We start from the raw sequence: 13900 nt of genomic DNA, 5'->3' as shown, positions 1-13900 counted from the left end.
GGCGCCCACCCTGAGTGTGACCGGGCGCACGGCCTGCCCGGCCCGGTGTCCCGTCCCCCCTCCCCAGCCCCGAACCCGCGATTCCCCGCTCGGGTGGACGCGGCGGGAAGTTACTTTCCATCAGCAGGGCGCACGCGTGCCTTTGCTCCCATCGCCCCCCCGCCCCGGCCTCAGCATCTCTATGGACCAAGTTGCTCCGCAGGGATGAGCGGGGCGGCTCTCCTGGGGCCCCGGGGCAGGCCTGCGGCCGCGGCCTTCCCGCCCCGGACGGCACCCGCCGGGAGCTGCCCGCCACCCCGGCTTCTCCCTCCTTTGCAACCAGACCACATTCCCGCATGTTTGGGTCTGTCTCCCCAGAACCAAAGGGCTGGGACATCAACCATGCCGGGCACTGGGATCTTCCCAGGCTCGGGTTCCTCAGCCTGAAGCGCTGCTCCTCCCGCCCCGCCCCGCTAGGCTCGAAACTGGAACCGCCCGCTGTTAGGATACCCACAGCGCAGGGCCCCGCCCACAAACGGATCAGGCCCCGCCCATGAGCTGCGCAGGCCCCGCCCCACTGAAAGGATACACTATCCTGGCAATCTCTCGCGAAGCCCCACCCTCCCAATCCCGCCCAGCCACGCCCATTTCCGCCTCGGCCCACTAGTTATCTTCGAGGTCTCCCTCCCACCCAGAGGCTCCTCCCACTGCCCCGTCCCTGCCCACTAGTCACCCCTCCCAGTCTCCCGCCCTCCAGAGGCCCCGCCCCCGAGGCCCCGCCCCCCGCATCTACGTCCCTCGCCCTCCCGGGCCGCGCGCCCAGAGCTGGCACGGAGCAGCAGCGGCCGTGGCGGCGGGGACCGGGGACGTGGGGCTCCGCCGGATACCGCGCCCCTAGAGCGCCAGTCCCTGCCGTAGCCTGCGGCTCGGTCCCGACCTGCTAACGTCCCCCCTCGGGATTGCCCGGGGGTCTCCGCGTGCGAGCGCGTCCGGGCAGAGGGCGAGGGCGCCCCGCGGAGGGCGCACGGGAGAATCGCGGGGGGCGCACGGGGATCCCCGGGCGCGGCGGGGACCCGAGAGCCGCCGGCCCAGCTCCCGGCGCGGGGCGGTTTCTGGAACTCTCCATCTCTGGCTCAGCCGGGCCCAGAGCAGCTGAGGACCCGGGTGTGCAGCCTGCCCGAGGTAAGCGGACTTGGCCACGTCGGGGTCCCGGGTCCCCAAGCCCCGCCGCGGGCCGCGGAGTGGGGTCGTGCGGGGGTGGGCTCATGGAGGGTGGGGGTCACGGGGAGTGGGGTCGTGGGAAGTGTGGGTCACGGAGAGTGGGATCGTGGGGAGTGGGGGTCAGGGAGTGGGATCGTGGGGAGTGGGGGTCATAGGGAGTGGGGTTGTGAGAAGTGGGGGTCCCAGGGAGTGGAGGTCACGGCGCGTGGGATCATGGGGAGTGGGGGTCACGGAGTGTGGGATCATGGGGATTGGGGGTCCCGGGGAGTGGGGTCTCAGGGCGTGGGCTCGTGGGGAGTGGGGGTCATAGGGAGTGGGGTTGTGAGAAGTGGGGGTCCCAGGGAGTGGAGGTCACGGTGCGTGGGATCATGAGGAGTGGGGGTCCCAGGGCATGGGATCGTGGGGATTGGGGGTCCCGGGGAGTGGAGGTCACGGGCATGGGATTGTGGGGAGTGGGGGTCATGGGGCGTGGGATCATGGGGAGTAGGGGTCAGGAGGCATGGGATCATAGGTAGTGGGGGTCACGGGGTGTGGGATCGTGGGGAGTGGGGGCCCCAGGGCATGGGATCGTGGGAATTGGGGGTCCCGGGGAGTGGGGGTCACGGGGCGTGGGATCGTGGGGAGTGGGGGCCTCGGGACGTGGGGCCGTGCTCGGGTGAAGTGCTCTGGGGCGCGGGATTGGTAGGATGGGGATGGAAATGAGCAACAGGCGGGGCGGGGCAGGAAAGGAGCGGGGCCGCGTCTCCTGCAGGGAGTCTGGGTGGAGAGGAAAGTTGGTGGGCGCGGAGCCGGGCTGGGCGGCCATCCCTGGAGCTGGGCCCGAGCTCCCTCTGCCGGCGCCGGCGAGTTTGCTGGCTGCCACAGGTGAGCCCTGCGCGGGCTTCGGGCCGGGGCCGCAGGGCCAGGGCCAGAGAGGCCGGCCCGACACAGCTGACCCCCTGGCTTGAGGCCAGGCCTTCAAGCAGCATTGCTTAAAAGGTCGTTTCTTTAACTGTCTTCTCCTGTGTCCTTTGTAAGACGGAGGAGAGCCAGCCTCATCTTCATCTTCACTTTCACTGAGAAACCCCAGGGGGCAAGCAGGGAAAGCCCTTGCAGGCCTCCTGGCAGCCTGGGCTTTGTAGTCTCCTGTTGTCTGATAGCACACCTTCACATCCGAAAAGATCCTCAACAGTTAATTTAGCCTGGAAGGGCCATCCGATTTATTATAATTCTACCTGTTGTTGTTGTTGTTATCGGATGGATGTAGACTGTTTAATTCCTCCATTCAGCACACCTGTAGCCTCTGAGAATTGTTTTGCTTTGCTTTTGTCCCCAGAAAGGAGTGTAAGGCAAAAAGGAACAGAAAAGACCCAGTGCTGCTGAAGGGAGTAGAGGACTTAGTCGTGCACAGGAGACCAGGAATGTTTTCTGGTGATCATGCACCATGAAAAAGGGACTTTGAGATGAAGGCAGGAATCCCTGTTCGTGCTTGCAGTCCATGTCACACCTTGGATACTTGTTGAGGATGTTTTCCTACCAGAAATGGAAGAAGAAAAAAAATCACAAACCAAGAAGCAGAAAAAGTTGAGAGGGATAATAACCCAATCCCTACCTCAAGAACAGGAGCACTTTGTTCTCCTTGGATGCCTGGATCCTGTCCATGGCTTGCTGGGCTAGGAGGGACTCTGAATTTCAGTTTGAGACTGATTTCTCTCTTTCTTCCAACCTGGGTTTCAACTGTTGACTAAGTTATACTAAAGGAAGAACATGCTGAATTCATGCTGCTTTTAAACTGTTCTCTGTGTTATGGAATTCATGCTCCTTGAAGATTCATTTTACTGGACACGAGAATGTTCCAGGGACACAGATCTGCAGTGTATGCGTTCCTTTTGTGACAACTGCAGGTGCCTTGAATGAGCTGCATGTCATCTGGGTTTCACAGAATAGAAGACATAAAGTCTGTCTTCTGCAGTTCTCATCCTAAGGGTATCCTCAGCCCGCTCGACACTGTGCGTTGTTGACATGTCTGCCTGAGAAAGGGATCTTCCCCATGGATCATGGCGTTGATGTTTACAGGACATTTCCTATTTCTGATATTGCTGGTGTTTGGTTTGTCTACTTGTGAAGAGTCTGTGGGTAATTACTCTGAATGGGCAGTCTTCACCAAGAATATAGATGAGTTTACACAGAGAGTGAAAGACTTCAGGCCCCACCAAAAGCCCAGGAGAAATCTACTTCATCCAAACTTATATTTTGATGCCGGAGAAGTCCAGGCGATGAGACAGAAGTCGCGCACAAGTCATTTGCATCTTTTCCGAGTGATCCGAAGCGCGGTGACCGCCATGCTAGCCAACCCCACGTATTACCTACCTCCACCCAAGCATGCTGACTTCACTGCCAAGTGGAATGAAATCTACGGTAACAATCTGCCTCCTCTAGCTCTGTACTGTCTGCTGTGCCCTGAAGATAAGGGTGCCTTTGACTTTGCCTTGGAGTACATGGACAGGATGGCTGGCTACAAGGACTGGCTGGTGGAGAATGCCCCGGGGGACGAGGTTCCAGTTGGCCACTCCTTAACAGGCTTTGCCACTGCCTTTGACTTTTTATACAACCTATTTGATAATCATCGGAGACAAAGATACCTGGAAAAGATATGGATCGTGACCGAAGAAATGTATGAATACTCTAAGATTCGCTCCTGGGGAAAACAACTCCTCCACAACCACCAAGCTACTAATATGATGGCGTTACTCACCGGAGCCTTGGTGACCGGGATGGATAAAGGATCTCAAGCAAACCTCTGGAAGCAGGTGGTGGTAGATGTGATGGAAAAGACCATGTTTCTCTTGAATCACGTCGTTGATGGCTCTTTGGATGAGGGCGTGGCTTATGGGAGCTACACAGCCAAGTCTATCACCCAGTATGTGTTTCTGGCACAGCGCCACTTTAATATCAACAATTTGGATAATAACTGGTTGAAGACACACTTTTGGTTCTATTATGCTACCCTTTTGCCAGGTTTCCAAAGAACAGTAGGTATTGCGGATTCTAATTATAATTGGTTTTATGGTCCCGAGAGTCAGCTGGTCTTCTTGGATAAGTTCATCCTGAGGAACGGGGCTGGTAATTGGTTAGCTCAGCAAATCAGAAAGCACCGGCCTAAAGATGGACCCATGGTTCCCTCGACTGCCCAGAGGTGGAGCACTCTTCATACCGAGTACATCTGGTATGACGCCCAGCTCACCCCGCAGCCCCCAGCTGAATTCGGCACTGCCAGAATGCACACTTTTCCTAACTGGGGTGTGGTCACTTATGGGGCTGGCCTGCCAAACACACAGACCAACACCTTCGTGTCTTTTAAATCCGGGAAGCTGGGGGGCCGGGCTGTGTATGACATCGTTCACTTCCAGCCCTACTCCTGGATTGATGGATGGAGGAGCTTTAACCCAGGACATGAACATCCAGATCAAAACTCCTTTACCTTTGCCCCCAATGGGCAAGTATTTGTTTCTGAAGCTCTGTACGGACCCAAGCTGAGCCACCTTAACAATGTGTTGGTGTTCGCCCCCTCACCCTCCAGCCAGTGCAATCAGCCCTGGGAAGGACAACTGGGGGAATGTGCCCAGTGGCTCAAATGGACGGGGGAAGAGGTGGGTGACGCAGCTGGAGAAATCGTCTCTGCCTCTCAGCATGGGGAGATGCTGTTTGTCAGCGGGGAAGCTGTCTCGGCTTATTCTTCAGCCATGAGGCTGAAGAGTGTGTATCGTTCGTTGCTTCTTTTGAATTCTCAGACTCTGCTCGTGGTGGATCACATTGAAAGGCAAGATGCGTCCCCCATAAATTCCGTCAGTGCCTTCTTCCATAATTTGGATATTGACTTTAAGTACATCCCCTATCGGTTTATGAACAGGTACAATGGAGCCATGATGGATGTGTGGGATGCACACTACAAGATGTTTTGGTTTGATCCGCACGGCAACAGCCCCGTGGCTAGCATCCTGGAAGCAGAGCAAGCCGCTGAGTTTAAGAAGCGGTGGACTCAGTTTGTGAATGTCACATTCCGCATGGAGTCCACAGTCACGAGAATTGCCTACATCTTTTATGGCCCTTATGTCAACGTCTCCAGCTGCAGATTCATCGATAATTCCAAGTCTGGACTTCAGATTTCCCTCAATGTCAATAATACCGAACACGTCGTTTCCATTGTCACTGACTACCATAATCTGAAGACCAGATTCAATTACTTGGGGTTTGGGGGCTTTGCCAATGTGGCTAATGAAGGCCAAATAACCCGATTTGGTTTGGGCACTCAGGCCATAGAGAAGCCTGCCACCCACAACAGAGTCATTTTCCCCTTTGGATTTAAGTTTAATCTAGCAGCTGGGTTAATCTTGTGCATAAGCTTGGTGATTTTAACCCTTCAGTGGCGGTTTTATCTGTCTTTTAGAAAGCTAATGCGTTGGGTTCTTGTCCTGGTCATGGCCTTGTGGTTTATCGAGCTCCTGGATGTGTGGAGCACCTGCACTCAGCCCATCTGTGCGAGATGGACACGGGCAGAGGCCCAGGTGAGCGAGAAGGACACATCTTCACAAGGCCCCCACGTCCCTCTTCCCGATGTCCTCATCGCCTCACTCCCCGGCTCAGGAGCTGAGATTCTCAAGCAGCTGTTTTTCAACAGCAGTGATTTTCTTTACATCCGAGTTCCGACCGCCTACATCGATATCCCCGAAACCGACTTGGAAGTGGACTCCTTTGTGGATGCTTGTGAATGGAAGGTGTCGGATATCCAGGGCGGGCGTTTCCGTTTACTCCGTGGCTGGTTGCAGTCTTTAGTCCTGGACACAAAACTACACTTGCAGAACATCCATCTGCATGAACCCAGTAAAGGCAGACCGGCCCAGTATTCCCCAATGAGTAAGGACAAGAAAAGAAAACCGAAAAGGAGAGAGTCCTTGCCAGAACAAAGAAGTAGAATGAAAGGCACCTTTGACCGGGAAGCTGAATATATTAGAGCTTTGAGAAGACATCTGGTCTATTATCCGGGTGCACGGCCTGTGCTCAGTTTAAGTAGTGGGAGCTGGACGTTAAAACTCCATTTTTTTCAGGAAGTTCTGGGGTCTTCGATGAGGGCCTTATACGTCGTGAGAGACCCTCGGGCATGGATTTATTCCATGCTGTACAGCAGTAAACCAAGTCTTTACACGTTGAAGAATGTCCCAGAACACTTGGCCAAACTGATAAAAGGCAAATGCAACTTGAATTCAGGGTATGCTTTTGAGTATGAGCCCTTGAAGAAGGAATTAGCAAAACCCAAAGCCAACATGGTCTCCATATTGTCTCATCTGTGGCTGGCAAACACAGCAGCAGCCTTGAGAATAAATGCAGATTTGCTTCCTGCCAACTACCAGCTGATCAAGTTTGAAGATATTGTGCTTTCTCCTCAGAAGACTACTGAAAGGATTTTTGCATTCCTTGGAATTCCTTTGTCTCCTGCTACTTTAAACCAAATATTGTTTGCCACTTCCACGAACCTGTTCTACCTTCCTTACGAAGGGGAGATATCACCGATGAATATTAATATTTGGAAACAGAACGTGCCCAGAGATGAGATTAAATTAATTGAAAACATCTGTGGGACACTGATGGATCACCTAGGATATCCAAAGTTTATGGACTGAAAGCTGCAGGTCAGCGGGAATTTGCACTAAATCTTCCCAACCCACCTTGTGAAAATGAACTAGAAGAGTTTGTTTATTCTTGTATTCTCTGTGTGTGTGTGTGTGTGTGTGTGTGTGTGTGTATGTATGTATGTGCGTGCATTCAATCTGTTCCTTGCACAGAGAGATTATTTTAAAAAATAGACACCATAGTTGGCCTAGCAGGATTTATTTTTATGTTACCACTTTCGTTGCCTTTGTTTCTTAAGTGTTGGGTTTTTTCCCCTGCAAAATGTTTCAGCTTCAGTGATGTAGATAAAATTATATTATGAGGGAACCCAGGAAAATGGGAAGCTCTAAAAGGATTTTGTTTTATTCATCTTCTTGAACTGTGCTAATCTATCCTGGGATCTCACACAATCTAAAGGCCTTGCGAGTACTGCTCTCCCAATCTATCCTGCTCTCCAGATGGACGCCACACTTCCTTATCTTTTGAAGAAGGTCTTCTAACACTTACTGGCACAAAGAAAAAGAAATAAAAAAGAATTTTGTTTACTTTGTATAATGTACAGTATATTATCTTTGGGATGGTGAGTTGTTTTTTTTTAAATCAGAGGATTCCTTCTGGAAAATACAGATGAAAATCTGAAATAAAGTTATTTTGTTTTAGATCCAAAGCAGCCACCTGTAAAGCATCTTTAAAGAGTTTCTTTTTTCTTTCTTTCCTTTTTCTTATTTAGAAATACTGTAAGATGACTGTAAACATGTTGGGTGCTAAAGGCTGTAGATTATTTAAGACATACTTGTTTGTTTAAAACTTTCTTTTGGGTTCCTTGAAACTACATCTGTACACCCTGGTACCATTCCTCCGCTGTCCTTCCCAAAACTAGCAAGCAAAGCTCAATCATTACTAGTCTATAATGTCCTGGCATTTGTGGAGATTTATTTTTCCTCTGATTAATTTTTTATAGTAAAGACTGACACAGAGGTAGAATCAAATTTAATTTTGTGGCATGAGCCCTGTATGAATCGGAAGCAATGCAGTGTTTCCAGTGGTTGTGGGAGTTTTGTTTGTTTGTTTTTTTTAGTAAGACTGGACAAAGAACTGGAAAACTACCAAACTTGTCTCGAATCCCTCTGGGTGAGTTTCCAGACTGCTCGTGTCTGCCCAAGCTGCAGGCCGCTGGGGATGATGTCAGAGGCATCTGTTTCCTGCCCCATCTGCACCTTGTTATAAATGTAGTCCACATAAAATGCAGTTCATTTCACTCTGCTAGATTGTCAACTCAGAAATGCCCTGCCATTATTACCCAGTGGAGTAGTGATAGCGCATGGGGGTGTAGGCCTCCTCAGTCAGTGTTGAGATCTGATGGGAATCGCACAGAACGCACTCTCCTTGCAGATGGCTGAAACTCCCAACTGCACTTTCCTCAACCTGGCTAGCACTTGCAGTCTATCATCTGACCTAGATAAAAGTGCTTCTGTCACAGTAGTTTCTTATTATGTCAAAACATGCCTGCAGAGTGATAAAAGTCCTGGCCACGTTACATTTCAGCTAAACATAACTTGGTTGTCATTTCCCTTGCATTGTGGTATGAGCTGATACAGCCCCCCTCTTCCGCCCCCGGCCCAACCCCCCAGCCCTTCACAGAGCTCTCATCATGTATAATGTCACTGACTAATACTAATGTTTGGAAACATGAATGGAAAACATATTAATACAGGTTGGAAGGGCATTGGAGACATAGAGACAGCTCTATGATGGTGAAGGAAGATGATTCTATCTCAGGGTTATCAGCAAACGAGAGATCGCTGCAGGAAGGATAATGCTATTTCCAATATTGGGCAGAGTGTCTGTGTTTGCTTTCAATTCTCAGAATGTGTGATCTCAGATCAGGATGAATCAAAAGGCTCTAGTGGTGGAAGTCGTATTTGGTCCAACCAGGGTAAGAACTACAACTGTGTTCAGACATCAGACAAATCAGCAAGAAACTATTATTGCCTTTCTTTGGGGCCAAATGGGATATGCAGTCATAGGAGAAAAGATGCTGAAATTGGGGTGCAGGGTGGAAACCAATTCTGAGACTGAATTTGAGAACAAGTTGATAGGAAAAGCAAAATGAAATAAAGCAAGAGCATCTTAGTGTGTCCTGAATTTCAGCCCAACACAGCAATACAGCATTGTATCACCCTGTCCCTCTACTACACTCACTGATTTCTACCTCAGATTTTAGACTTGCTAAGTCTTGAATGTTTGCTGCAAAAAGACTTTTCATCTCTGTGAGGAACTTGAAGTCTGGGTGGGGGAATGAGCTATGCGCTGCTCTTCTAGGAGTCTGTCACGCCCGAGACCTCTGTCTCTATCCATAATTAAGGTAATCAACTCCTAGCACATCTGTAACTCTGCACACACAGAGAGACCTAAGAAACATTTAAAATGCCTCTGCCCTTATTCTGATTTTTGTCATCTTACCAATAAGGAAGAATTGTGATTACCTGCCACTTTTTTTTAAATGCAAAAACAAAAAACTTTACAAAATGTCCAGCCCCATTCTTTATGAATTTCCAAAGCTTAGGCCTAATCGGGATAGATAGATTGTGTAATACCCTTGAGATTTTAAAAAGATGACCGTGCTGGCAAACAAAAAATTAAATTAAGTGTAATTTTAATCTGATTTTGAAAGCTTGCACATACTATATATTTCCTCAGGATGCAATAGAAGACCATAGATAGCGTTCAATTGCTCTAAAGAAAAGCCCAGAGAAGAAATAGCAGAAATTCCTTGACATGACTAAGCTTGGCTTTCATGGATAGAATTTAACTTTAAATTTTATCAAGAAGATGACACAGAATATGTAGACAATAGGCCTAAACTCCAAAATATTACACATTTAGTTGTCTTTTAAATTATTTAATGAATGTTTGATAAGAGTAGTAATGTCCTTATTTTATGTCACCTGCCAAAGAAAGATGACCTGCCACATTGCACCTTCTCTCTCTCCACATTCCCTCATGTCTTAAAAGATCCTTTTATAGATAGTCCAGGTGCCTGTGGCTCACACCTGTAATCCTAGCTACTCAGGAGGCTGAGATCTGAGCATCACGGTTCAAAGCTAGCCTGGGCAGGAAAGTCTGTGGGACTCTTGTCTCCAGTAAACCACCAGAAAACCAGAAGGGACGCTGTTGCTTAAGTGGTACAGTGCTAGCCTTAAGCTGAAGAGCTGAGGGACAGCACCCAGGCCCAGAGTTCAAGCCCCATGACCAACAAAAACAAAAATAAAAGAACACTTTTATAAATGTGTTACTTCCCTACTCTGCACTTATTTTGATTGGCATAGTTTTATGTTCCACCACTGATCCTTGGCATTCTTTTTACTTAAAGCATTCCATATTTAATTATCTATAATTGAACTGATTATTTTAAAATTGCATTGTTTGGTGACTATAATTACAGAAATTTTTGTAGATTAGGAAAAAGTTAATAGCAGCATAACACTGTTTTCACAAGTAATAATGCCTACCATTCCAAGATATATCAAGACATTGAACAGGCAGATTATATATCTACTGATTTGTATGTTTGTTTGATTTCTTGATTAATCATTAATGCATTTTGGCAGAATAATTATCCAAACTTTTAAGTCCTAAATGATTTCAGATTTTTGCATCAAGGATGACAGGCCCTGAGAAACTATAGACTCTAACATTCTCTAAAGTTAATTTGTAGATACATGAGCTAAAATTTATGTAAGGTTAGGTTGTATGAAATCCAAACTTGATGGTTCATATTTCTGGAGATGTTTCCATGAAGTCTTCCAAGCTATGGGATTTTTTAAAACTTGATTTTCTTTTATACCTTTCCCAATTATGTAGCAAAAAACCCCTTAAAATCATAAACTTTAATTTGTCCACTATATAAGCCTAATAAGACCATTACTTAATACAAACACGAAAACCTAAAAAAAACCCAAAAAACAAAAAACAGAAACAAAAAAATATTTTGAGTATTGTTAGGATATTTTTTCCATACTCTTATTCTAGTTCTTTAGGTTACATTAAGATTTTGTATGGCAAATGGAGCAAAATTATAAAATGCACGAGAAATATAATGATATCCAGTACTGTAAATTTAGTCACTAAACTTAAATTCCTTGTGCTACAGTGATGGCCAAGCATCTTCCTGCTCTATTAATTTTATCCCAACCCTGGCTTTCTAATTTTGAAAGATGAGCCTGTATTAAGAACCTGTGTCCCCCCTCCACACCCTCTCCCAGACATTATGTAGTTAAAATACCTGAGGCATACTAAATATAATAAAGGCATAGGGAAGGCTATGTTTGAAAATAAGGATTTATCATGAATTAACACGTGTTTTGTACTCAGTTATAAGGATTTCATGCATCTCATTACATGCAACTCTCACCTCTGTTCATCTTGAACGTAAATTTGAAACTGATAGCCAGTTATTTGTCAAAGTGGTTTTAGCATTTTCCAAATCTAAAGTTCTCTGGAAGAAATTGAGGAGTATTTTCATTCACTCCTTCCGAGCTTAAAAAAAACCCTCTGAATCTTTCTGCAGATGAAATATGATAAACTGGTATAATCTGAGCAGATACCGTGTCACAGTACATACTAAAGGATGCTCCCGATTCATGCTGATTCTGCATCCCTTTGCCTCTCTTGATAGGCGTGTAATTACTTTTTTTCAAGTGTGTTAATTCTGGTGTTAAATTTTATAGAAGTATCTCCATTTTATATATTGCCTAGATTTGCAGTGTTCTTCCAAGATTTGCCTCCCTCTCTAAACATGGGATATATCCATCGCTTCTCATTGCTTAAGGAGAGAAATGTTCAAGTATACAGTGCTCCAGTGGTGGTCTGTTTTCTTCCAGAGGTCAGTTTCTCACCAATCCCTACTTTTCACATGCACTAAATCAACAATGGAAACTCTTCTACCTGCACCATATTTACACACACACACACACACACACACACTGCTTAATTTAATCATCACAGCACACAAAGAATGAACCAACATTGGCTGAAACATTACTGTTTGTTGGTGCTTAATTGTTTTAATGATAAATTGGCATGTTGATTCCTCTATTTTGTTGCAAAAGACAGAATATAGCTCTTTAAAATATATTGAGTCACTTCAATTTGAAAATTTATTTCAATATTTCAAAAACTTTAAGTGCAATATATACATATGTGTAATATACATGTGTATATTGTATGTATGTATATATGCACATGTATATTCCTATGCATGTGTACATATGTATCCATCCATACACATGAATATACAATACACATATATGAATATACACATATATGTACATACATGTATATGTACATACATGTGTGTAAACATATTTATATATATACATATATATGAATATACACGAACAAGTACTATAATGAAATGATTAAATTGTTTCTAAGGGTAGCCATTAAAAGATAAGTGTAGATAAAGAATTAAGCTGATCAAAGTAAAACCTACAACGTATTAACATAAGCATTTGCCTAATTCAGTGGAAACCAAAGCTCAGCATGCCAACAGTTGGCTTGTTATTTCTTCCTAAATTTACCAAAGTAAATTGAAATGAACTAATATGTAGCCATGGTTCTCTCTATTACAATAGCTATAAAATCACTACAAATAGCTGAACACAGGAATAGAAACACATGTATGAATATGCACATTAAATATTTTAGAAAATTTCATTACTTTAAGAGCTACAAGTTGCTATTTTTTTCTGTCTACCTAACATAGATAATTGTAGTAAGTTTTTCATAGATATATTTTTCACTTTTCCTTTATCCTCTTTCTTTTATTTGAAGATGGGCCTTTCTATTAAAAATATTATGCCAACAGACTATCTCTCAAATCTGTCTATCCATCTGACCATCTACCTGAATTTTTTAAATTAGAACTGAATTAGAACTCCTCAGAGTTGACACAAGTATTTAAAATAATTAAGTGTAAAAATTAAATAGTGATTTCCTTTTGATGATGAGAGAGGGAGAGAGAGTCAGAGAGTGTTGGTTTACTTTGATTCTATTACTGCATGTGTCCAAGAGCTGATAATACACTTTTTCCACTGAGAAATACTTAGTTTTCAGGTTACCTCAGTATATAGCATATATATGTGTGTATGTGTATAGATAGATATAGATAAAAATTAGCTATTCATTTTAGAATTCAATATGATTAAGTTTCATAAATATGAAATCATAATTACATAATTAGAAGATTAATTTAGTAGTCGTACGTTGCCTATTCCTACATTAAGAAACGACTTATTTAACTGTTCCTCAAAAACATCATTCAAATTTTGAGTTTTTTCAGTGAACACTATATTTCTTTTTGAAATGTACCTAAATATAGCACTTTCTGAGTTCAAGTGACACGATGTCATCTGTTTTATTTCATGTAGCAATAGCTATCCGCACAGCCTTCACCATAAATTTCTGGCCTACAGTCATGTGGAAGCTATATAGTTGTGGTCATCTGTGTTTAAAGCAATTGCACTTTTAGTTTTATATTTTCCACTTGTTAAGTAAGTATGCATAAACATGGGATGGCTAATATTCTGTGTGAATGATGCACTTTCTAACTTCTGGGTTTTGATGAAGCAAATAGAAACCAGTTGAAGGTAATATCTTCAAACGTCATACGGTGTACAGTAACATCATTGACTTCAGCATTATGCACTGGCAATTTTGTACTGATATTAATTATCTAATACTGATGAAATAGTGGATTCATATGTCATCCACACATATTCCTTGGTTTAGGGTAACATTTTCCAGGGTCTCATGTGGTCTGTGCTTCATAAGATGGAATGCTTCTGTCCTCATGGGGGTATCTAGAGCTTTCCAAGAGAAGCAATGGTACAGTGAGTAGTGGAGTTGGCGAGATGTCATGGTGGGGCATAGAGGTGAACCCTGCTATCCACCAGGGTGGAACTCCTCTGGGACTGGCTGTCTGCGGACTGCTCTCCGCATACTTGAATGGTGACTTTAAACAATTACACATCTTCTCTGTGTTGATTCTCTA

The 13900-nt window shown here is 45.3% G+C and overlaps 1 protein-coding gene across 1 annotated transcript; it reads left to right on the top strand.

The window, feature by feature from the left end:
• The first annotated feature begins 3236 nt into the window (after positions 1-3236).
• Positions 3237-7492, top strand: Dsel (dermatan sulfate epimerase-like). The gene has a single exon (XM_013018915.1). It carries the CDS (start codon positions 3237-3239, stop codon positions 6855-6857), a length of 3621 nt encoding a protein of 1206 aa, XP_012874369.1. The 3' UTR covers positions 6858-7492.
• Positions 7493-13900: the final 6408 nt, after the last annotated feature.

The sequence above is a fragment of the Dipodomys ordii genome, unplaced genomic scaffold, assembly GCF_000151885.1.
Source record: "Dipodomys ordii isolate 6190 unplaced genomic scaffold, Dord_2.0 Scaffold43, whole genome shotgun sequence".
Classification (NCBI taxonomy): domain Eukaryota; kingdom Metazoa; phylum Chordata; class Mammalia; order Rodentia; family Heteromyidae; genus Dipodomys; species Dipodomys ordii.
This window is presented reverse-complemented; position numbering and strand designations above follow the sequence as displayed.

What these genes read in the sequence shown, in the direction of transcription:
- Dsel (XM_013018915.1), top strand. Translation starts at nt 3,237, where the DNA reads ATGGCGTTGATGTTTACAGGACATTTCCTATTTCTGATATTGCTGGTG.